Here is a 24,906-nt window from a genome sequence, read left to right on the forward strand (position 1 = left end):
ACAGGTTCAGGTTCTCTACCCCAGGGGGTTCTGCACAGATTCAGATTCTGCACAGGTTCTGCACAGTTTCTGCACCCTAGAGTGTTCTGTACAGGTTCTATATCCAGGGTGTTCTGTACAGGTTCAGGTTCTGTACCCCAGGGTGTTCTGTACAGGTTCTCTACCCCAGGGGGTTCTGCACAGGTTCAGGTTCTGCACAGGTTCTGTACCCTAGAGTGTTCTGTACAGGTTCTGTATCCAGGGTGTTCTGTACAGGTTCTGCACAGGTTCAGGTTCTGTACCCCAGGGGGTTCTGCACAGGTTCTGTACAGGTTCTGTACCCCAGGGTGTTCTGCACAGGTTCAGGTTCTGTACGGGTTCTGTCCCCAGTCTGGGGGAGCAGGACAGGGAGGGGGCTGGGCAGGGCTCAGCCTGGGCTCCCGCTGACCCCATTCCCAAATCCCATGGGGCTGCCCTGCCCTGGGGCTGTGCTGAGCGTGGCGGGGACCCCCTGGCCCATCTGAGAGGCAGGAAAACAGGCAGAGGCTGGGGGGCTTCAGAGGCACGCTGCTGCCAGGCTGCTGACACCCCAAGCTCTGCTGGGCCTGGGACGGGTCCTGCAGCACTGGCAGGGTCCAGCAGGGTCCTGCAGGGTCCAGCAGAATCCCGCAGGGTCCCGCAGGGTCCAGCAGAATCCCGCAGGGTCCCGCAGGGTCCAGCAGGGTCCAGCAGAATCCCGCAGGGTCCAGCAGAGTCCAGCCTTCCCAGCTGCCCTGCTGGGGCTTTTCTCTGCCAACAGCTGGGCAAGGAGAGGGAGAAAACTGCCTTTACAGAAAGTTCTTGGTGCCTAGGCTGGGCTCACTTGGAGGGTTTTTATGGCTGGGCTCACTGGGGCACAAAGCCTGGTGTTGTCTCCTGAGTGGAACTCGTTAATGCGCAGAAAATCCAAACTTGAGACTGGCTTTTATGTAGTAAAAAAACAACATAATACAGTACAGGAATATAAAAAGAAACCGTCCAGTGCAAACATCATATACATTGGAAATGGATACAGTGTTCCTTGAAATAACTTTAAAAAAATCAGGCTTAAAAACAGCAATTCCAGGTAATAGAATCTGGCTGATACCTACCAAAGTACTTGACTTACTGCACTAAATCATTTCCTAACTAACTTTACCTGCTGATAGCCAATACCACAGGTACTGACAAAATCCTTAAACTGTAAGTATTATTAGTTAGCATTCTTTATAATACACAAATATGTGGAACCCCTAGAGCACATACTGCTGGCTGGATTAAGCAAAAGAGAATGAGCCCATTCAAAATAAAACCAAGGCTGTCACCCCAAAATGTACATTTTAAGAACAAAGGATAGGATCTAAGACTGATTTGACCAGTGGACAGAATTCTCCTGAGTTTTCCTTTAGTTCATATTTGAAAATTTGAGTGATTACATTGTTGATGTCGTATTAGAGTCCAGCCAAGTATTACATTGGACAACTTTTTACAGCAGTGAGGAGAAGTGTGAGACCATTATTGTGCATTGTTATTTCCTGCCAAGAAAACGTTCTGGGGGGAGTGTGAATTGGAGATGATGCGAATAAGTAAAAAGTAAATTTGCAAGGTTCCACTATACTTGTTTAAGAAAAAAAAAAAAAAAAGATTTAGTATTATTTGGTTAGCTACCAGATTTAAATAATCAAATCAACTAAACTAATACATACAGCTCCAGCACAGATCCTGCACAGTGGAGGATCTGTGTAGTAGGGCTCTGTTCCTGTTGGAGGCAACAGGACTCTGCACTGCTGGAAGCCAGAGACAGGCCATGGTCCCAAGGGACCTGCTTTTCCCAAAATGTGTTTGGCTGGGTCCCTTCCAATGTGGGAAGTTTCATTCTGGTCATTCTGTGGCTCTTCACCAGGTGGGAAACTGAGCACAGTCCCTTTCCAGAGACGTGGTGGCCGCAGCTCCAAACCTGCCTTACATTTATGGTGCTTTTACGCAGCCCGGTGTGTGGGTCTGTAGCATTCTGGTTTGGGAGTCTACAGTATTTTCCTAGGTGGAAAATACTCCTTTTACAGTACCTGCTTAGAAAAAAAGCACAACAGTTTCACAGTAATGAGGCCCTTCATTTTTTGTCCCTGAAAAAATGCTATTGCTTTAATTATGCTGAATAAACCCCTCATTCAACCTCTTTAGAAATCTAGAGAGACCTGTATTTCCATCTAGAGAGATTTACAGTGTTGGAGTCTTGACATTCCCCTGATCTCCACATTTCCTGCCCTGCAGGATATGTTCCATTGAGTAACACTGAGATCCTACTTACAGACAGAAAAAACAATTTTGCTGCTAGCTAGAGCAAATTCTACCATGCCAAAAATGTGCCTGAAATTGTCATCAGGCTGTTAAAAATGACAGATTAAACCAGATTGTGTGTCTAAAAATCCTGTCTAATTTTATCTTGAGTAACTCATAGATGTAGTAGAAGGCTATAAAGCAAAAATAATTAATAGAAGGGAAATAAAAAAAATAATGCTTCTTTTTGAGAGTAATGGAATAATTTCTAATCCTAAGTGATAGACCATATGTTCCTCCTCTCTTCTGCTGGGTGAGCATAAGTGTGGAATATCAATAAAGATGTTGCAAGAGGGGCAGGCAAAGCAGCCAGCTGGAGATCCAGGGGGGTTGAAACATCCCTTCCCAATGCCACTGAGCCTGTCCCAGCAGAGGGTGACCTTGGATGCATGTGGATGGAAACAGCACAGAAGGAGAGGATTGAGGGAGAAACTGGGGACAAAACCAGGAGAAGTGGGGAAGATGGGGAGAGGAGGTGTGTCCTGGAAGACTTGAGCAGATCAGTGAGCGAGAATTTTGGGCCAAAAAATGAATGTTAGTGAGGAAGTTAATATAGGTGATCTCTGTGTGTCTTTTTAACCCTACTGCAGGTTTTTTCCATGCCTGTTTGAAATCCTTGAGGGAAGAGCTGTGAGTTCCTCACTGGCCACTGGCAGTCTCTTGGTGTCTATTTCTAGTGGGAGGGGGAACATTCATGGCTATTTTGAGCTTAATACACAAAATCTTCACTTGCTTCTGATCCATACAGCTCAGCTAACATCTTGAACCTGGGTCCCCAGTCATTGAGAAAGTCATAGTCAATGTCTGAGTCTGAGGAGCCCGAGCCCAGAGAGCTGAGGGACTCCGCGATGGACTCGGCGCCTTCGTAGCCGTAGATGTGCAGGGTGTCGTAGGGCAGCAGATCCCTGTCATTGTCAGCCTCATCCTTCTTCACCTCAATCATCATCTCCATGCCCCCTGCTCCAGGGGGGATGTCCCCAGGAGGTTTCTGGACCTGTGCATACGGAGAGGGAGCGGCCTCTGCCTTGAGGCCGTTCTTGCGGACGGAGTTGAGCACGGACACGTCGTAGCTGGTGGTGTCCATCTCACCCCCGCCCTCCTCGTCGTAGGTGACCAGCTGCTCGTGGATCTCTGCCACGCTCCTCCCGAGCCCACTCAGGTCCTTCTTGTGCCTCTTTCTCAGCAGAATCAGCAACACAATTACTGCAAAGGAAACTTAGATGAATGTGTGTGAATAGAGAAGTAAGACACTAAGACAAATTGCATTTAAGATATGTAACGTAGTCTGAAGTGGGTTTCTTTTTTGGAGTGTTTTTTTTAACATATATTTATTTTTAAAATTTCTATTTAACTGTAAGATTTGTTGAAGGAGTTCACTCTGGACAGAGATTGTCCCCCTGACTCTTGAGCTGGAATCACAAGTATAAATACATGGTGTCACAAGGTCATTGAATCAACTACTGCCTAGAACTCTTAATGCCGAGCATCAGATGCTTATGTGGTACTTGTAAAACAGGCCAGTTCTCAGGCAAGGAAAAGGTACTCAGCCTTCTCTGACAGATTTCAAATACAGCAAACAGGTACTGGTCTGCTGATTTGTTACAAATGTATTTATGTTCACTGTACTGCTTCAAGGGTTTCCATACTAGCTCTGCCATAGGAACCTGGAATCCTGTTGTTATTGCCCCAGCCCAAATTTCCTGTTTTATAGCTGTGTATGAGGCTGGTACCAGTAAATCAAGTATATCACACATGTGTGCAATAGCCTGTCTGGAGGAGTGAGCAGCTTTGCAGCTGAAGCTATTGTAACAGGCCAGAGAGGAAGAGCATGTGAGATGAATCAAATAGGTACAGCATTTCTGGCTTCATGACCATTTCATAGCCACAAAGCTTTTGTACATCTCAGCTAAAGAAAGAACAAAACAATCCTCAGGCTGCGCTGCAGAGAACATTCCAAAAGTCAGATACATACCAATGATTGTGAAGATGCAGATAAAAATTGCCACCAGCGCTTGTATGCTGACGCCAACCTGCTTTGCCCTCTCCTCACAGAAGGTGAAGTTGCCTTTCTCGTTGCACTTGCAGACACTGATGACCAGGGTGTTTGTGCTGGTGAGGTCGGGGTCGCCGTTGTCTGAGATGAGCACAGGCAGGTAGTGGAATTTGGCGAGTTCCCGATTGAACTGTCCGTATTTGACAGTGATGTTAGCTGTGTTGTCTGGAAGAAGTAAGGACATCCCATTAGGTGATACTCTCCACCAGAAGTAAGGACATCCCATTAGGTGATAATCTCCACCAGAAGTAAGGACATCCCATTAGGTGATAATCTCCACCAGACTGTCCTCACAGTCAGCTGGTGCCTCTTCCCCTTAGTGCCAGCCTTTCAGGAACCCAGTGAAACTTTGGTTTCATTAAACATAATTTTTTTTTCCAGTATGTTGAGCCTTTAAAAATAGAGTTACTTAGCTCAGCTAGCCCAACCACAGGTCAGTGCTGCAGCTTGTCTTCCCTGAGCCCCGGGGTCCTGCTCTGGGCAGCTGAGGAAGGGCATTGCAGGGATACACTACCGTAGTTCTCAATCAGGGAGAAGTTGCTGTCTTCTGTGGCCAGTGAATATCTGAAGAAACCTCTGGGTGATGTTTCATCCTTGTCAACAGCTGAAATCCTAACAATCACCTGCAAGGATGGAAGAGGTCAAGTTTTCAGTGTACATTGCCTCCAGTGTTAAAGCATGTGGAGTGTTTGAGCTGGGCTGTGTGTCCTGTGTAACCCTTCAGGACACAGACATCTCAGGGTACTCCTCTTCAAGGTTTTTCAGTTTCACTTTTTTCTTTGTGGGTCTTCAAAAAGACCAGTTTTGCCTCTTCAAATTTTGTGCAATGAAAGCATGAAAAAAGCCACGTTTTTAAAGACATATGGCTTATTGAAGTGTCTAAGATGGTGTCTTCTGAAGTCCTCATCCTACTCTGAGGTGTAACTGTCATTCTTGGAATGCCTTTGAGACTGCCATGCCTGAAGGACATGCTTGGGTTTTGAAATCTTCAACCTGATGTACATTAGATGTATAAAATAAAAAAAATGTGTCTGCTTATATACCAAAGGTATTTTATAAATTAAACTAAAGTGAAATTAATACCTTGCGTGTTTTATCAGATAGTTTAGGCAGTGACAAAGTGTCCTGGTTCTGGCCAGGAAAGAGTTAATGTTTTTCCCAGTAGCTGGGAGGGGGCACAGTGGTTATTCTTGAACACCCCATGTCATTTCTGGGAGAGGAAAGGGACTCTCTTCCTGGAGAAGGGGTTCATTCTCTTTGAGCAGGTGTGGTGGAGGATAATGCTAGTGCTGAGCCAGGGGTGCTGTAGCTGCTCTGCACTCTCTCTATTTTTTTCTATATATATATTTCTGTTATTTATATCATTGCTATTACTGTTCATTTTCTTATCTCATTGCTGTTTCCAGTAAATTGTTCTTATCTCAGCCCATGATGTTTCCCTTTTGTGCTTCCAGTTCTCCTCTCCATCCTAAATACACTAAACTTGCGAGTACTTCCCCTAAACCATGACTCAAAGTGTCTTAATCAAACAAATATTACAGCATGGGCTGAACACTTGTGTCTGAGGCCAAACACATAGATCCAAAATACCAACACTGTCCCAAGTAGTAACAGTTTGGATGTGCAGATCCATGCACTCTGTGACTACAAAATAATGTTCCATGCAGCAATGTTTCTCTTCCTAGTTTGAAATGGTTTCCTCCTCAGTACCACATTCAAGCACTTGTGTGATAGAACTGAGCTGCTGATTCTTGCTGTGCAAAGCTTAACTGTCCTTCATGGCTCAGCTGTTATTACACAGATGTGAGAGCCTGGGGGGAGAGGAGCAGTGCAGCCCATGTGTGCAAGCAGATAAAAGTCAATATTCCAACAGTGCAATATCCTTAAGGGATAATTCCTAACCACTGATGTTTTGGAAATCAGTGAAATGATCGGGCGTTTTAGCATGAAAACGGAGACTCACTTTTATTAAAAGACATCTTTCACTTGAGCTGACAAACAGTAACTCAGGTTTCAGGGAAATGCTCTCCCTGTCTCACCTTTCCAGGTGCAGCATTTTCACACACTCGGGGTTCCTCAGGAGAAACAAGCTCTGGAGCATTATCATTTACATCATCAACGATGACGTGGACGTGGGCGTGTGACTCTCTGTCGGAAAGCCGGCCTGGAAGGACAGCGGGGTACAGGTCACAGCCCGGGGTCCCCGTGCTGGCTGAGCTCCCCTTCCCACACCTTCTGCCCCCTTCTGTGCCTCCCACATGATGAAGATTTTCTGGCTCCATCATAACTCAAACTTTTCCTCTGAGATTTAGACATTTTCCTAAAACCTCTCATAGTGGTTAAATCGTAAAGGATCTTTCAGAAGTAAAATGACAGTAGATTATGGCTTCCTGATTCTTCCCACTGCATGCTGATGGGTTGAGCATCGTTCTCTGGCACTAAAGCAGCAGGCACAGAACAGGCCATGTCTGCATTGTGAAATATCAAACCAAGCTGGGACTGGCCTGCCTCCTTGGAGCTGAGCAAAGCCAGGGGTCAAAGCTTAAAATGATCTCTGACCTATTTGCAGGGACTTGTTTGATTGGGAAGAAGCACTCCTTTCTTTCCTAGCTCAGCAGGAACAGGTTGTCAGGTTGTGCCTTTCCTTTTTGATAGCCTTGCTGAAAAGGTGTACCCAGATTTCTTTCAAACTGGGAAATGGGTGGCACTTACCATCTTCAAGGATCTCCACAGCTGCCACAGTGATGTTGTATGAGGAGCTGAATTCTCTGTCCAGAGGCTTGGGAAGTTGAATAACTCCGTTATTGGATACCCTGACGTAGTCTCCATTAGGATTTGCTCTACGCTGAATATATCTGGATTTTGTTTAAAACAAGATATGTCAATGCACGGCTGGTAATGCTGTGTTTCATTTCATTTCTTCTCAGAGGAAGGTCAGAGAGTTCTTGTGTGACAAATTACATTAATATCTTGACCAGGAGGGCTGAGAATATTGCCCGAAAACTATGCAACCTGTGACAGTGAAATACATTTGTTGGAAGAGTTTCCATATTATTGTACTTTGCTCTTTCAGAAGTCTATTTTCTTCTCTAAACACATGATTGAGAGAGCTTTTACAATAAAAAATATAACAATAAATTACAACCATGTAAAAATACCCAAGTTTATATTTTTTTCCCTAGATGTGCAAATGTTTTATCAGTAAGTCCATGTGGTAATGACACAGGTAAATGAAATTTATGTTCAGCTTTTGGTGAGCATATATATGTATCTCCATGGCTGCAGTGCTGGAAAAATTAAATTGGATTTTTTTTTTTTTTGTTTTGTTTTGTTTGGCATGCAGATTCTAAAAAAATAGGGCCAAAGTCTGGGTTCTTTGTCAAATTCTTGGTGCCATTCTGCACTTTCAAACAGAATTGCTAAAGCTGCTGTTGTCTTACCTGATTTTCCGTTTAGCTGCGTCGGGGTCCTCGGCATGAACTGAGCCGAGTGTTTTCACTTCTGCGTGGTTTTCCCTGACTTTGAATTCGTAGGGGAGCTTGGTGAAGACAGGAGGCTCGTCCACGTCGGTGACCTCGATGGTGACGGTCGCGATGCTCCGCGGGTTGCCGGGTTTGAAATGCCGAAGGTTCACGGTGGGGTCTGTGGCCTCGATGCTGAATCTGTATTCTGACACTGTTTCGAAGTCCAGGGGCTAAAACCAAAAAGACAGTTACAGATACTCTTTCATTGGTGATGTCTAAGCAAACTTTGATTTGCTCTCTGTGCAGATTTAAGATCTGTGCTCTATTTCATGTTTGGCAATGCTACCAAATTTCATCTTGGCTGGACCCGTGGGAGAGCATTTCCCAGCTGAACTTCTCTATCGTAGCATGGCTTAAGGTACCTCTGGTGTGGAACAGATTTATCCAGTAGTTTGAGGCAAAATAATTTTCTTTTGGGTTAAATACTTGTCTTTTTATAATGCTGTAACTGCTAAAACTTGGTGAGCTCCTGTCCCCCCAAGGCTGGGGAAGAGATTCTCCTCTTGGCTATGCTTTGTGTTCTGAAGGCACTCAAGGCAGATTGCAGATCTGTACTGGATGACAGCTGGGGCATTCAGTAATAAATGACATCCTCTTCCTTGTTTTTCCCCTTGCCTGAGACTACAAAAGGAATCACACAATGGGAGGAAGGCCAGGAGCTTGGGCAGTAAGAAATGCTCCTTTCAAAGTTTCCTTTGTTCTGCCACCTGAGATTCTAAAACCACTGAGATACACAGCAGTTATGGTGACTCTTGTTTTCCTCTTTGGGTAGACATTGCAAGGGGAAATGATGGGACTTATCCAGCAGCTGACATTTTATCTCACATGGCTTTGTATTTAAAATTATGACATATACATGGCCAAAATTACATTGAAAACAAGGGTGGACTTTGCCCACTGTGTGCCGGAGGAAGAGCTGGTTCCAAATCCCTCAGGGAGGGTGTGTGGGGTCTGTGACTGCTCCTCCTCTGGGCAGGTGCTGCATTCTCCAGCTCCTGGGAAGCTGGGGAAGAGCTGCTCATACCCAGTGTGACCACAGCCAAGGATTTTACCACCAGTCTTGAAATCCTTGGTACTGTTTTTCCTGAAAGTTTTCTCTTCTTAATGACATTTCTAGTCTTAGCAGCTACAGAGAGGCATTTGGAAGCGAAAAACACATCCCTGTCAATCTGAGGATTACAGGAGCTGATTTATAGTCCTCTCTCCTCTTTTTTTTTTAACAGCAAGTCAATGAAATCAATGAAGTCTTGGTTTGGCAGTGCTCTGCAGCAGTCCCTTGGTACAAATAATGTGCATTTGAGAATTTTAAAAACCGAAGGATATACCTTAATAAAGGCTTTGGAGAGTCTTAAAGACATAAGAAATTAGTGGGGAAGCTCTTAAAAAAAAGCTCTTTCCTTTACCCTGAGGAAAGTAAGGGAGCTGTGGCTTGGATTGGAGCAAATGCCAAACTGCAAAAATACTTTTAGAAAGGAGGTCAGATGGACTTGTTCACATTTTCTGCTTTGGGTTCACGAGGGCTTCAGAAGGGAAGGATTCTTTGACTTGGCCAGTTGGTTCAACTCTTAAATCACTGCCTCTTTGATGCATCCAACCACCTGAAGTTGGAGAGGAACCCAAAGCACCTAACCTGAATATCTGACACAGCCCCCACTGCCCTCTGCAGTAATTCTGAAGTTTTTCAGGTCTGGAGGTTGAAAAGGACTAGAAATCACCAGCTCTTCTTCTCCCAGAGCTCGGAGAGCTGCTGTTCAGGATCAATATATCTCATGCTGGCTTTCATGCGTTTCCTGCTGCTAGTCCTAAACCAAAAAATCACTTGTTACACATGGAAAACCACAATAACCATCTTTGTTATGGGGAAAAGTACCTTCTTTGGCCTAATGATTCCTTCATTTGTGTATGGATTTGCTACAATGTCAAAGGTGTCCCTGAACTCTCCTTGGATAAAGCTGTATCTTGTATTTCTGTGCTGTGGTTCATCAATATCTTCTACTTTGACTCTGCCAACTTCTCCTCCTACTGAAATGTTTTCAGGAACTTTAAAGTGAAATGATGCTGTTAAAAAAAAGAAAAATACATGAGGAGTGTGTACATGGAAGCTAGGACTCAGTTAAAACTGTTCTTACTTGATAGATACACATAAAAATATTTCATTGAGAATTTAGCATCGCATATCTCTAAGACATGTGAAAGCATAAATAATACCCCAAATTGTCAAGATCTTTAGCAACGTGATTAAATTAATACTGTTTTTTTGTTTTCTGCTCTAAGCGTGCATCGCCCAGGAAAAGTGGCTCTGGCTGAAACACAGAAGAGCTTCTTAACATGTAAAGTTATTTTGGCCATTTTTAAGGAAAGCTGAATTGTGCAGGACCATGAGCTGAACTCGTTGTGCTTGTGCCAGCCCCGGCCCCAGGGGGGTTCAGGGGCTGTGTGGCACTCACGGTGTTTGAACACTGGGAAGTTGTCGTTGATGTCGGACAACGCGATGATCACCGTGGCTGTGCTGGAATCCCCAGAGAAACCTGGAGCATCTTTGGCTTGAACAACAATCTCATACGTTGACTTGGTCTCTCTGTCTAAGTTAGGCTCTTTTGTGTAAATCACACCTGTAAAAAATAATATTTGATACAATAAGATTTTGCAGCACGTCCAACATCTCTTCAATTTTGATGGCAAATTTTTCTTTTTTTTAATCTCCCCACATTCAGCTTTAAGTACCAATTTTACAGTGGTATTTTTCAAGAAATGTTAGAAATTTTTCTGCATGATGGAATATTTAGGAGAGAAGGTGCAGAATATTCCTTTTAATGGATCTTTAGCCTCTTTACCTGCGTTCTTTGCTCTAGCAAACCAGTGTGTTTACAAGAGATACTGACATCGGTTTTAAAACTGGGCAAAATTTAAGCTAGGAAGTTTAGGAAAGCAAATTATTATTGATTACTGAATGCTGCTTCAGAATTTGTGTATTCCCTTTTCCTGTTTGGTCACTGGAACAGAGTCTGTGCTAAACTGAAAACATGAACTCAGCTCCTGGTTAATCTTTCCATAAGTGGGGAAAAAAATGACCTTTTATCTTCTCATTGTATTCACGGCAGCTGATATCCTGGTTTTATTAGTTCGTTTCCAGATGCAGACAGTAGCATTGTAGAGTGTGGATGAAAAACCTTTCTGAATCATGTTTAAAACTATATTTTTAAATGATATTTTTAAACGAAAAAGCCTTAAAACTGTGTTTTCTTCAAAGAGTAGGGTATGGACAAAGTGCAAGGACATTTATGTGTCTGACTTACCGGAGTCATCAATGGTGAAATATTCCCCTCCCGTGGTGACTTCGTAGGTCACCGTGGCGTGACCCGACACTGTGGGGTCATCAGCATCCACAGCTGTCACTTTGGTGACTGAGGTTCCTAGAGAAGGATTTTCAAGGTGCATATTAATATAAGTGGTGCTTTTTAAGGCCAGCCGTGAGGGGAGGTGAGTGCTGGAGGACATACCCACTGGTGACATTTCTGGGACAGAGCCATTGAACACCTTCTGCACGAACACGGGCGCGTTGTCGTTGATGTCGTACACCTTGATGATGAATTTGGAGGGGCGCTCCAGGGACCTGTTGTTTGTCCTGTCGATGATGAGGGCTGTCAGCTCATACTCTGCCTTCTTCTCCCTGTCCAGCCTCTCGAAGGCGTACACGTCCCCGCTGGTCTCCTCCACCTTGAAGATGGTGTTGGCGTATTCCCCCTCGATGATGTACTTGGCGTTGTTGTTCCTCACGCTGGATGTGATCTGGGGGAAGGTGTAATTCAGGGAGATAGAGGTGGGGTCTGGCAGCTGGGTGCAGCAGTCTCTCCCAGAGGATTCACAGTCAGGAATTCCTCATCCCGCTGGGAGCCCTCAGGACTTTTGCTGTCAGCTGGGGCAGCACTGAGTAGCACCACAGCAGCAGCTGGGTTTGTAGGATGACACTTGCACCCACACTGAAACTTGCTTGCTCATACAGAACAAAGCTTTTGTAAATTCATGCCTCATATTTCCTAAAGGTACAAATTGTTCATGCAGCCAACACTTACAAATAATTAGCTGCATTATGTCTGAAATAACACAAGCCACTTTTCAGTTTGAGTTACCCTTGTTTGCAACTTTCTGGACCTACCAGGGTTTTTTGCTCAGTTTCACAGGATTATAGGAGGAAATCTGTATTCATAGCTCCTGACATTATTCAGCATTAGCCTCTATTCCTTAGCATTTAGCAGAATTCCTGCCACAGCTTACAGCTTTCTGGTGCTCAGTCACACGAAATCCTTTAATAGGCAGTCTTCAGGCTCATGGTATGACAGGAAGGTTACATTTCCATCCCATAGATGTTAAAATGTTAGGTTATATGCAGTGAAAAAGGGATGTGAGAAGAGGAATGAGCATTAATCAGTTAAAAATATAATTTAATCCAATTCTAAATGCTTTTGCACACTAGTTGATCTGCAGATAACATAATATTCCCTTTATACACCCTCACACAAACAGGGTCACTGCTAGAAGGTTTAAACCGCAATTTTCCACGTACTATATCAGCATTCTTATTTCAGACAGCTAATTATCAAGGGTTGATGGGTCTGACAGAGTACTTCCAGCCTTTTGTTACTGATGTTATTAGAAATGTCACCTGTTGGGAGCTCAGGAGTTGATTTATCCTGTAGTTGTAATTTACTGTTGAGCAGTGTTTAAATTTCGGTTTTCTCTTTTGAAATGTGTCATTAATATTTCCATCCCTCATTCCTTAATCATGCTTCTGGCAGCTGGGACTGCTGGGGAGCAGCTCACAACTCTGGAGGTGCCACATGAGAGATTACCCCACTCTCGGGCCAAAGATGGGACAGTCTGTGCCTTCCTTCTCAATTTTTGTGTACCTATTCAGTGTAAAAAGCACAAACCTCTCAGAATGCCTTTCCTGGTGCTGAGGACAAAAGGAAAGCACTGAGGTGGTGCAAGACAAAATCCAGATGTGTCACACACTCCTGCAGCTGTCGCTCAGGGGCTGCTGGGGCCTTTCTTTAAAGGGTTAATCAGGGGCTCCGTGCTGCAGAGGCAGCCACTGCAGGAGCCTTCAGGAGACTGAGCTGCTGCACCGCCCCAGAGCCAGACAGAGGGAATGGCTCTTGTTTAGGACAGCTCCAGGAACAGAAGCTGCTCCTCAGTCTGGGGCTGCGTTGGTCTGGAACGAGGCAGAGATGCCCCGTGGGAGCTGAGAGGACCCTGTGGCCCTCTGTGGTGCTTTTTTGGCAGCCCAGAGCAGCCAGCAAGGCCTGCTGGACTCTGCTGAGACAGCCCTGACAGAAGTGAGTGCTGCACAGGGCAGGGAAACGCTCAGCTCCATTCATCTGCAGTGCCGCAGCGCATCCCTTTCAAACACTGGACTGGGAGAACTTTCCCTGGGCCACATGCAGCTGATGATAGACTTTAATGAGCACTGCCCTGAGGAAAATGAGTTTGCAAGCAGGTCAATGCTTGTTAGTATTTAAAAAAATTCTTTGCTTTCACTTTGTGCAACAATATTTTTGATTGTGTAACAGTGTTTCGAAATATAGCACTCGTGTTTTGAGCACAAGCTGAGAGATGTAAACTGCTGTTTTTTTAATTTGCTGATTTTTATTTTTATTTGCTGATATCTGAGGTTTCTGAAAGAATCTTGTGCTGCCAGAAAAATCCTGACATGCATCAGTCACGAGACTTCCTCCCTAACCTGCAGGCAATGTTCCTGGATTTGGAATCTCCAGACCTGCTATTCCCTTAAATTTATTTGTATTCTTCAAAGGAATTAAAAAATTCCTATGGCACTGCTCTTCATTTATTCTTTGTCCACATTTTGAAGATTTTAACATGTTAATAAGTAGGTATTAAGTCCCATATCTATTTCCTTTTCATTCCTCCTGCCTAGGCTGCAAATTTTTTCAAGATCCTCATTTGCTATTTTCAGTCATAGCTGACAGGCTGCTGCTTACCTTGCCAACATGGTGTGGCAAAGGTGTATCAATCTCTTCTTTGATGTGCATTTGGTTCCATATCCAGTCTCTCTTCTGGCGTTTGTGGCTGACATCATTTGAACAAAGGTTTTGGGTTGATTTCTGACTTCCTCGGTCAGCAAATGCTGGGACCAAGAGCAAGGAGAAAAGTAGGATAAGGTGGCTCATCTTCTTCTGTGGCCTAGAAAGGATATAGAAATGCAGAAATATAAATAACTACAGAATCAGATTCAGCAGAGGGAGCACAGATGGAAGTGCAAATGGACATTCCTTCTGCTTCTGTAGGGAAGTTGGATCACTTTGTTTCTGTTCACTTGCCTCAGCATCAAAATTTGAAGGCTTCTTCCTTCTATGAAAGCATTTTAGCTGGATGAAAACTGTAGAAAACAACACAAACTATTTCAATTAAATGAAAAATGAGCTTTGAATGCTGGTGTAAGAGCCAGCATCCCCTTGAGTGACGGTCACTGCTCTGAGGAGCACCTTCAGAGCCGAGGTCTCCGGGTGCCCAGGCCCAGGGCAGCTGGAGTTAACTCCACTGCAAATGGAATGTTCGGGCCAGACAAACCCAAATGCAGTGTTTTGGCATGCTCTGACACAAAATATGCTGTAGTCAATGTCTTCCTATGGAAAAGATCGATTTAGAATAAAATCTGGTGTTTTTTTAGGTGGAAAACATTACTAGTGTGAAATTTTCAATCAATTCCAAGTACAATACAGCAAATTATCTTTCTTTAAGGGCTCATCTATTGATGCAATTCCTTGTCTTCTGAAGCTTTTAGAGACTCCCATAAAGTTCCTTTATCCCCTACTTCCAGACTTTAACATCTACAAAATGATAATTTGTGAAATGATTTTCAGGTGAAACCATATTTTTGCATCCTGTGTTAATATTAGCAAACTTTAGGCCAGACTTTCTTATCAGAGGAGTTATTTTAATGTTATCAAAGCTGATTCATTTTCTTCCTAAATTTCCCATTCCCGATATAAAGGACTGTCAGGGAACTTTAACACTCAAGTAATCAGACTTTAAATTGCACATAAATGACTTTCCATTAGCTTTTAGGAGCTGTCAGCATGCATATCAAAAATAAACCTGCTAATTGTGATGAGAAGTTGACATCACACAGGCTGCTGGATGCAAGATTAAATTAATATTTTCATCAGGAAGGTGCTGAGACGTTTCCAAAATTACTCTTTGGTAACCAGGCAATCAGTGTTATCCCATGGTGCAGCATCAGCGTCAGTAAAAAAGATTTTATTTACCATGAAATGTTGCTTTGCTGTACTTTTCTCTCTCTCACATTGTTGTACATAACCTGAGGAATGTTCCTCCTTTGTGGCTGGGTAGGAAGTGAATAAGGTGCCTTTGAATGTGCTTTTTGATAGATAAGCTGCGTTTGATACAGTTTTCTAGATTCAAACAAAGCTTTTTGATTTAGCTAGTTTTTTCTATTCTGTGCCCTTAGCTTGACTTTGAATATTTTTAGAAAAATGAGTATAATTTAGTTGTTTTTCTATACTTTGTTTGTGTAGATGAACATTTTACAACTGGAAGGCAGTGATATGATTCTGCTGTGGTTGCCTAAGTCTGACTTTTATCCATAAAACTATAAAACACCAAAATAACCAAAGGAAGCCACTGGACAATGCCAACTAGCACAGACCGTGGTTTTGCCAAAGAGCAGACTGAAGGTTCAAAGAGCCTTTTTCTCTGGTTCCTGTGCTGAGTGGAGCTCTCCTGTAGTGCTGAGCTGCTGCCTGGTTTTAAAACAGAAAGTGCTGGCTGAATCTATGTACATACACGTGCATTTCAGCTGGCATTTAGCTGCCTCTTTCCCTCAGCACGTCCATCTTTGTGTTTGTAGATTTTAAAGGGGCTTCAATTCCTTTAACTCCTGATCAATGGATTCCTTGTTCGTATTTGTCCAACCTCCCTGGGAAGAGGAGGGTTCCTTTGGCAGTAGTTTGGAGGTCCTTGGCTGCCCTCTGGCACTGCAGCTCAAACACAGACTGAGGTGGGAGAGCCCCTTGCAGAAATTCATCTCTGCTTCACCTTTGGCAACTTTCAAGCTGCTCATTTTTGGAAAATGACAGTGCACTCTGGAGCTCTTTCCTCGCTCTTCTCCAGGGACATGGGAGTGCCTTGCTCCGTAGGACAGGCTGACTCTGGGGACACTTTCCCCAGGTCAGGCTGACCCTGAGGATGCTTTCCCCAGGGCAGGCTGACCCTGAGGATGCTTTCCCCAGGGCACCATGCTCGTTTTCCACGTGGCAGCCTTTGCTGTTGTCACTGAAGTGCTCAGGATGTCCAGGAATGCCCTTCCCTGGCAGCACACACAGCAGGGCCCTGTGAGCAGTGCTGGAGTGGGGCTCAGTCCTGGTGGGAAGGCACTTTCCCTGCGTGCCAGCTCCTGACAAGCTGTACTAAATGCTCTTTTCTGGCCATGGCAATTTCCTTCCCAGCAGCTCTCACCCAAAGTGCCAGGGGCAGCAGCAGAAGGGTACATTGCCATCCTGAGTATTCCCACAGAATCAGGAGCAAGAACGTTTCTGAGGGATAACAGGTAGGATCAGCTTTTCCTTTTTTTCCTCTAGGGATCAGCTTTTCCTTTCTTCTGTGTCTGCTGGGCAGGCAGGACTGAGGGGTGGGAATCAGGTGCATCCCTTCAAGCAAGGACCCCCCGTTTCCAGCACGGTGGGAACGCAGCCACGGGTCCTGCCCTGCTCTGGCCTCACACAGCCCCCTTGTCCCTCTGTCCCTGGCTGATCAGCCCAACAGCTCCAGCTTCTTTACTCTAATCAGGGACCATACATGTTCCTGAAAGTTAGCAGGGAGTGGTTTATTCAAGCAGCTGAGTTTTTTTGCTTTGCTCTTAAATTTTCTTCCAGCAAATGATGGGTTCTCCCACCCTTATTATTCATTTTATGTGTTGAATTATTTTAGCAAATAATTCTTGGTCTGCAGGGTACTATAGACAGTTAACTGAGAAATTCTGGTATTCAAAGTGATTTGTGTGACACATGACTCATATAGTGCAGTTTCTTCTTCCAGACTGGGAGTAATTATTAAAAAAATGTCGGGTGGAGATACAGACAATACTGTACTAATTAAAAGTTTGCATTTTACAGGTTGTTTTGGCAAGTAATCAACTGTAAAGGTGATGAACAGCTGATATAAATACAGTCTCCAGGTAATGAAACCATTGGATGAAATATTCTTATGAACATTTGTGGTTTGCTTTTTTTTCCTGGTATTTGCCTCTCATCTAGTTTACTTCTAACTCTAAAAGTGTGTATTAGTCCTTTTGCAATATTAGTTTAGCTGGCAAAGAAATTTGTTCTATGCTTGTATGCTAAACAAAGGTCAAACCAGGCTACTGTATGAGATTTTAGGACATGAGGGACAGTTGCCTCTGAAATTATTTATTTTCCTGGTCAATCATACTAAAACCTTATGCTTATCTTTGAGAATTTTTCAGCATCCAAAACCCCAAATGGATAATGGTAGAGTGGTGATAATGAACATCTTGAGAGAGAAATTTGCTAAAAGTGGCTGTCATACACAAGAAAACGAACACATTTTAAAAGGGTCATGTCCCTGTTGTTGAGATAATTTGCATAACTGATTGTGAGAAAGGCTGGAAGCGAAAGATTATTTTCTCTTACTGGAATCTGAATGATTCCAGTAAGAATCTAAATGATTCATCTAAATGAAAATGAAAAACCCCATACAAAAAAAAAAAAAAATAGTCTTTCTTGGAGCAAATAGCACTGAAAAATTATTTTTCAGATGGAAAAAATATACTCTGATATACTATCTAAACATCTCCAAAATTGCTGTGCTCAATGAAACCATGGCACATACAGAGAGAAGAATCTGACCTGGTCTCAGGGAGCAGAATGCCTCTGAACAGCCTGGCCATACAGAACCCATTTTAACATTAATTTCTCATCTATAGGATGGGTAAGACCAAAAGTAAATGTGTGAATGCAGCAAGCCCTAAGGAACAGAAGGTTAACCAAACACAAGAGGGGATAAATTATATTTTTCCTTTGCAGTGCTGTAGTTTTGTGAGCAGGCAGATTATTAAAAGAAAATAGCCTTAGCAATACTGAATGCTGCCTTTCAGGGGCCACAGAGGGCTGTGCAAACCTGGGCTGATAAAGCTCCCCATGTCTCTGACAGCCCTGCAGGCAGACAAAAACCATTCTCTGTTCCAAAAGGGGCACTGGAGCACAGAGGGCTGGGATGGGTCTGTGGTGCCCTGGCAGGGACCAGGGCCAGGAGGGACAACGCTCTCAGGTTCTGCTGTCCCCGTACCTCGGCTCAGAACCGCTGCCCATGGCTGTGCCAGCTCGCAGGGGAGCAGCAGGAGGTGTCCCTGCTGTGTCCCCAGCTGTGTTCCTGCTGTGTCCCCAGGTGTGTCCCCAGGTGTGTCCTCAGGTGTGTCCTCAGGTGTGTCCTCAGGTGTGTCCCCAGCTGTGCCCCCAGCTGTGGCTGTTCCCTCAGAACTGGTCTCCACAGCTGTGCCCAGCTCCCAGAGGAGCAGCAGGAGGTGTCCCCACTGTGTTCCTGCTATGTCCCTGCTGTGTCCCCAAGGTCCCCACTGTGTCCCCACTGTGTCCCGGCTGTGTCCCTGCTGTGTCCCCAAGGTCCCCACTGTGTCCCCACTGTGTTGTTACCTCTGCTCCCGTTCCCTCCGTGCTCCTGCTGCTGCTGGGGCTCCCGTGGGACAGGAGTTGAGGGCACCCGGTGACAACAGGAACTGGGGAGGTCCTGAAACCCCAGTGACACTGAGAACAGCTGCCTAAGGAAATCATGCAATTTTGACTCAGAGGAATCTTTTTTTTTTTTTTTTTTTTTTTTTTTTTTTAATTTTATTTTCGGATGTAGCTTGTGGCAGGGCAGAACTCAATGTTTCTGTGTCTGTCACATGTCCCAGCAAGGCACAGCAGTGTTCTTTCCTGAGAACACTCTGCTGCTTGTTCCTTTCCAGGTTGTTGAGCTGATTTCAGCGGGCCTCGTGCCTCACTACCTGGGGCTGGAGTTTTGATTGTCCTTGTGTCGATTTTGTGCATGTGAAAAGTGATTTCCACTGATGACTAAACAGTCTGGAGTGCAAATGCCTGCCTGGAACTGGTTCTAAAATGCCATTTCGTATGCAGTGATGGTACTTTGAAGTAAATAGCCACTGTGATGACTAAACAATCTGGAGTGCAAATGCCTGCCTGAAAACTGATTGGAAAATGACATTTTCTGCTTGGGATAGTACCTTGGAATGAACAGACACTTGAGCAATATCTTAAGCAAACTGAGATTTAAAAATCTCAGCGTTGTGAGAGCACTCGTGCAGCATTTGGTGCTGCTCAGTTCTTGTTGTCTTGGTTGCTGCAGCAGTGTATAAACACAGGTGAGGGCATAATTCAGCACTTCTCATTTGGGCTCCTCATATTTTCCTTCCAGGGAAAAGGAGAATTAATTCTAATCTGAAAATGCTTTGTGATTTGAGCTTCAAGTTTCTGGTAGGCATGGGGGAAATTTACTGATGATTTATTTTCCTGCCTGTTCAGCTCATCTGAAAGTTTCTCCTGGATGATGCAAAATACAACTTCACCTCATGGGTGGATGGAGTCCTCAGCTAAGACAGATTTCTCTTTGGGAAATGAAGAAATTTGACTTTAAAAGACCTGTAAATGCTTGCTTTGTCTACATTAAATATTTATTGCCTTGGTGGAAAGCAGGCAGCCAAATTGTGCTCCAAGTCTTTCTGTTATTTCAGATACAGAACTGGGAAGAAAATGAGGGAGGCAAGACCTGGTTTGGTGGGTTTTTTCAATTTTTTCCCCCTTATTTTTATCCTCCTTTTAAAAATTTTTTTCTTTTCTTTTTCTTTTCAAAGAAGCAAAGCCATTCTCCAAGTTAGTGAGTGACAGCCTGTGCCCTAAAGATGGGTGAGCAGCAAAGATGGATCTACCCAGGACACCTCCCAGAGATCCTGACAGCCCCGCTTGCATTTTAGCGAGTGACCTGCTGGTTCAAAGTGCTGCAGTGAATCCTGAGAGAACGCAGAGTGAGAGCTGAAAACCAGAAATGTATGGTCCAGGAAGATTTTGGCTGTAAGCAGAAAGAGTGAGGGAGGAAGATGCCTTTTGTTTCTTGCTGATAAATCTGACTGAATTGAGAGGGTTCTGTCAGACACTGAAGCACCAAGGCCCAAAATCTCAAAGGTGGAAGGATTTTTAACCTCTGCTGGTTTCTCTCAATTTCTAGTTAACCTTCTCTTAATATGCATTTCCTAAAAACTTTCAAAAGCAGATTTGCAGTTTAGAGGGTGCTGCCTATGCTCCTGCCTGATTTGTATCTGATAAAGAATGGACACGTTTATGTGCGTTTCTGGTGTAGGCTCAGATTCAATTTCCTGTTCACAAATACACATTTGCTTGGCTTAGATCTTGATTTCCCTTTGCATAACACCTGCACAGCTCAGAAATTGGCTTCTGTTAGAATTCAAGAAAACCTCAAAGAATCTCTGTTCCTGGGAATATCTGAGAGAGAAGGGATGATAGGCTGTGCCTGGTTGTCTCGTATTGTTTTGATATCTGTAGCCTTTTGTGGACAGTGTTAATTTAAATATGTCTGGGGATATGAAACTCTTCTGTTTGTGGAAATGAATCCCTTACATGATCTAATACAAGAAGACCTGGAGAGTCTGTACAAAAGTGTGCAACTTCCACATAGGTCAAGAAAATATGGGACTTATTTTTCTGTGTCATGTCAAAAATCTTACTCAGGAAAATGAGCCACCCCAGAGGGGCTGCTCCTCTGGGTCATATGCACAAGCTTTGATTCCTATTCTCATTTTTAATAAAGTAATTTTCCTGTCAATCTGTAGTAATCTGGTTTTTATCTGAGTTTCTTTCTTGTATATCTGGTAATTGAGAAGCAAATTAAATATATGTTAATATTTCAGTTACTGGGTTCATGGACCTTAAGGAAGGACTATTTTTGGACTAGCTAAATTAATAATTCTTGAATGACTTCTGTTGAAATGACAGTGCACTCTGGAACTGAGGGTTGTTTGCTGTGGATGACAGATGTGATGGAGGTAAAACAATGCTTTGGAGTCATTAAAATGAGCAGTGAGAGTATGACAATCCTTCTCATCAGATTGGTGAGGCAGCCAATTGTTGTTTTAAGGGATGACTGTTTTTCTGTGACCATCCTGGTATGTCCAGCAAGAAATCCCATCTGGGTAAATCAGCTGACCTTCTGCCCAGAGGACAAGGAGCAGCGAAGGTCTGTCAGAGCCACACTCACCCTCACACTCACACTCACACTCAGACCACAGTCTGAGCAAGTCTAACAATCCTCCTCATTCCCCACTCTCAGCAGGCAGCTCTGTCTCCTGCCAGTGCAGAATCCCTGGCTTTGCTCATTGTCCATGATCACGTTGGTTGTCACCACAGAAGCTGTAGAGACACTTGAGAGCTGATGAGAACCAGCTGGAAATGGGACAGACACAAAGCATGAAGCACTGAAATGTTCTGGTGCTGCTTGAGGCTTCTGAGTCTCCTATAGCCAAGTAATACTTTACTTTCCCTGAAGTATTCCCAAAATGGATTCAAGTCCTTTAAATAAGTGGCATTGTCCAGTCTTGCCATGCATAAAGCCTTTTACTTCATGTACAAATATGTCAGTCCAAAATATAACGAGGGGTAAAATGTTTATACAGTGCCACAGTCTGAGCGAGTCTAACAATCCTCCTCATTCCCCACTCTCAGCAGGCAGCTCTGTCTCCTGCCAGTGCAGAATCCCTGGCTTTGCTCATTGTCCATGATCACGTTGGTTGTCACCACAGAAGCTGTAGAGACACTTGAGAGCTGATGAGAACCAGCTGGAAATGGGACAGACACAAAGCATGAAGCACTGAAATGTTCTGGTGCTGCTTGAGGCTTCTGAGTCTCCTATAGCCAAGTAATACTTTACTTTCCCTGAAGTATTCCCAAAATGGATTCAAGTCCTTTAAATAAGTGGCCTTGTCCAGTCTTGCCATGCATAAAGCCTTTTACTTCATGTACAAATATGTCAGTCCAAAATATAACGAGGGGTAAAATGTTTATACAGTGCCCAGTATAAACACAGCTGCTGAAATATTTGTGATTAAATTATTAAACCAATTTTTGGATTTTGTTTCATAGCAAATACAAATATCATCAGAAACAGAAAATTTTGGCTTTCCCTTAGTTGTTGACAGCATTAATCCCATGAAGTTTAATGTCCCAACCTACTCTGCTCTAGCTTTTTACAGCCTCTGCTCCCTTGGATCAGGTTTGTGAGGGCTGAGTGAGGAGCAGGAGTGTTCTGGTGTTTAGGGAATGTGCTCAAGCCCACAGGCAGAGTTTGGGGGTTGGCACAGAATATTCTCACCTCATAACCACTGTCACACAGATTTTGTGCTCTCTGGTTTAGAGCATTCCATTTATTGCAATCAGAAATCCCACAATACCTATGACTGGTATGATTTATTTACTTGGCAGATGTTGCAGGGGTGAAACAAACAGTTAAATGACAGAAAATTTGCTCTTGGCCACATGTCTTGTGGTGACAGTTGTCAAGTGCTTTTGAAGCCAGAGCCACTGTGGGGGTTAACTCTGGGTTAAGTGCAGCCTTTCTGCTCTGAAGTGAGCTGATAAGATGGGTGGGATCACCCTGCACACATAGTTTGGAACTGCAGACATTTCCCCCCCTGAATTCCTTCTCCAAGATAAAGAGGAAGATACCTCCCATCTGGATTAATTATTGATAAAGACAGATGTTGAAAATAGTGATGAAGTGCCAGTGTTGCAGACAGGCAAAGAATTTATTCCCTTCCTTGCGTCCCAAAGCAGATTCCAGGGATGATCAGGTGTACGCCCCCTGGGCAGGGGCTCTCTCTCAGCCTCAGTGACACATCTGCCTGCCTGTAGATCCAGCTTTTTTTCTTGCTTCCTCTGAGCCAATTTCCTCTTGCTCATGCCAAACTGAGGTGGCTCAGTGGGACAGAGAGAGGTGCAGGAGTCTCCTTGAGCCCCCCTCATCCCCAGCACCCCCCACTCCAATGCCGTTTGATTTTGGGGGAGCAGGAGGACAAGAGAATCCTCCAGAAATTATTTGCTCATTCCAGAGCAGAAGAGGAATAGTTTGGGCATCTGGGAGGTGTTTGTGATCACTGAAAAGATGTCTCCAGCCTCTCTGACCAGGAGCTTTGCTCCCTACGGTAAATGGAGGGCACCTTTCACACTGGCTCTGGTTTGGGGCTTCCCCTGGTTAGCTCAGCTCTTGGCCAAGCTGAAAGAATACAAGGTACATATAAGAATAATGTATTGAAGAGCTTTCTCCACTTTCCCTTTGCTTCCACATAAATCCTTAATATCAGAGAGGCCTCCTAGCACAGAGCTCCAGCTGAGCCTCCCTCATTAAGGAGAAGTCCCTCTCCTTTGAGGAACCACTAGCAATAAATATGATGTTGTAAAAAGTACAATGTAGCTGTTTTTACAGCAGGTAAGATTTTTTTTTTCCTTCATGGTTTTCTCTAACAGGAGCAACAGTACCTGTGTGGCACACGAGCATGGTGCCCAGGTCACCATAACTGATATTTACTGCCCTAGCTCTAATCTGCAGCAGAGAAACCCTGCTCAGCTGCCTGCGTGTGCTCATTCCTTTGTCCAGAGTGTTCTCTGGGGTAGCTGAATGCATTAGTATTTCCTCTGAAAATTAACATTGTGGCAGATAAAGAAAGCATGCACATGTACATAAATCTCTTGTTTTCTGTCTGGGCAAGAGGCTAAAAAAAGCAGGGTGTGTCTGGATAGATTTTGTTTAGTGTTCTGTATTTTTCTCCCTTTTTAGAATGCCTCATTCAAATGTCAGTTCATTCTTCTCTATTTCCTGCCCTTATCCAGCAGACTTGTAGACCAGGCTTAATTAACTTTAAGACCTTTTATGTCCATCCCTATAGTTACAGTCCTTTCTTGGAACACTTCCATTGTATTATCTCCATGTGTTGTGAGATGATGCAAATGATATTATTACTGTTCTTGTGAATTTACAATGAGTCTTCCAATAGTTTTAGTTACAGCTTAGCTCTCGTCAGGAAAATTCAATCTTTAAATCAAAATAAAACTAGGGCAGCAAATTTCCTCTTTAATGTGCAGATAAAGGAAAGCTGGAGAGCCTGAAAAATACAGGCCCCAGACACAGGGAAGCGTAAAAACATGAGAAAAGCTGTTGTAAGTTGTGTGACTCTTCTGTGTGGATTTGTTTCTATGTGGGAGTGGTCATGATTTAACAGGGATTTATATTAAGCTGAGGTGGAACTTTTTTCCTCTTCAGAGGCTGTGTAAGTGGAACAGCTCATGCCACAGCTCATGTTCTAAAAAGCCACTGAAAAGACCTTCTGGAGTGAATAAACCCTTTTTCTTTAGCTGAAGAAGCTGCAGGTCAGTCCATATTTGGCAGGTGATACAGCCCATCACTTCACAGCAGGGAAATGAGAAAATACATTCCACAGAGAAATGTGTCCCTTTCTTCCTGTTTGGGACTGAAGTCATGTCCAAGTGCAACTCAGTAATTCAGTATCTGTTCTAATCCTAATCTTTTACCAAAGCTGCTGCTGGCAAGCCCAAGGTACAAAGCAAAGGTGTTTGTGAAATAGTGCTACAGGGGATGGGGCTGTGTGATAGTTCTGTCCCTGTGGCGTTCACATTTATGTCTTTGTAAAATGAACCCACTGCAAAAAACATTCCAGCTCTCCTGCTTTCTGCCCCCCCTTCTCCATTTGTGTGCTGGGTAAGTGTCTGGAGTGCCCTGACCATCTGAATGATACTAAAATGTGCCATCATTGTTTATGCTTTAGTGAGAGCCTAAACCCCTAAACTGCCAGCACTGAGCAAATGGCTAATATACACAAATTCACTGTAGCTTTGGCTTCCT

The 24,906-nt window shown here is 43.9% G+C and overlaps 1 protein-coding gene and 1 long non-coding RNA gene across 3 annotated transcripts in view; one reads left to right on the top strand and one right to left on the bottom strand.

Annotated features, from left to right (window-relative positions):
• Positions 1 to 923: 923 nt before the first annotated feature.
• The window catches only part of CDH5 (cadherin 5), a 29,037-nt gene continuing 5,054 nt past the window's right edge, over positions 924 to 24,906 (bottom strand). The window contains exons 1-12 of one of the 2 annotated variants that reach the window (XM_041462839.1): positions 18,618 to 18,740; positions 13,911 to 14,112; positions 11,412 to 11,700; positions 11,208 to 11,324; positions 10,359 to 10,523; positions 9,782 to 9,969; positions 7,828 to 8,081; positions 7,100 to 7,242; positions 6,427 to 6,551; positions 4,902 to 5,010; positions 4,307 to 4,552; positions 924 to 3,537 (exon numbers count right to left, since the gene is read on the bottom strand). In XM_041462839.1, the coding sequence (XP_041318773.1) occupies positions 3,044 to 3,537; positions 4,307 to 4,552; positions 4,902 to 5,010; positions 6,427 to 6,551; positions 7,100 to 7,242; positions 7,828 to 8,081; positions 9,782 to 9,969; positions 10,359 to 10,523; positions 11,208 to 11,324; positions 11,412 to 11,700; positions 13,911 to 14,099 (2,319 nt within the window). In that variant the 5' untranslated portion in view covers positions 14,100 to 14,112; positions 18,618 to 18,740 and the 3' untranslated portion in view covers positions 924 to 3,043. Of the gene's footprint in view, positions 3,538 to 4,306; positions 4,553 to 4,901; positions 5,011 to 6,426; positions 6,552 to 7,099; positions 7,243 to 7,827; positions 8,082 to 9,781; positions 9,970 to 10,358; positions 10,524 to 11,207; positions 11,325 to 11,411; positions 11,701 to 13,910; positions 14,113 to 18,617; positions 18,741 to 24,906 lie in introns of those variants that run through there. The other variant, XM_041462837.1, reaches the window with a different exon arrangement.
• On the top strand, positions 16,112 to 21,523 carry LOC121351009. The gene is made up of 3 exons (XR_005954746.1): positions 16,112 to 16,498; positions 17,064 to 17,125; positions 19,835 to 21,523. It is a non-coding gene; the product is annotated as an uncharacterized LOC121351009 (long non-coding RNA).

The sequence above is a fragment of the Pyrgilauda ruficollis genome, unplaced genomic scaffold (genome assembly GCF_017590135.1).
Source record: "Pyrgilauda ruficollis isolate IOZ18807 unplaced genomic scaffold, ASM1759013v1 scaffold160, whole genome shotgun sequence".
Lineage (NCBI taxonomy): Eukaryota > Metazoa > Chordata > Aves > Passeriformes > Passeridae > Pyrgilauda > Pyrgilauda ruficollis.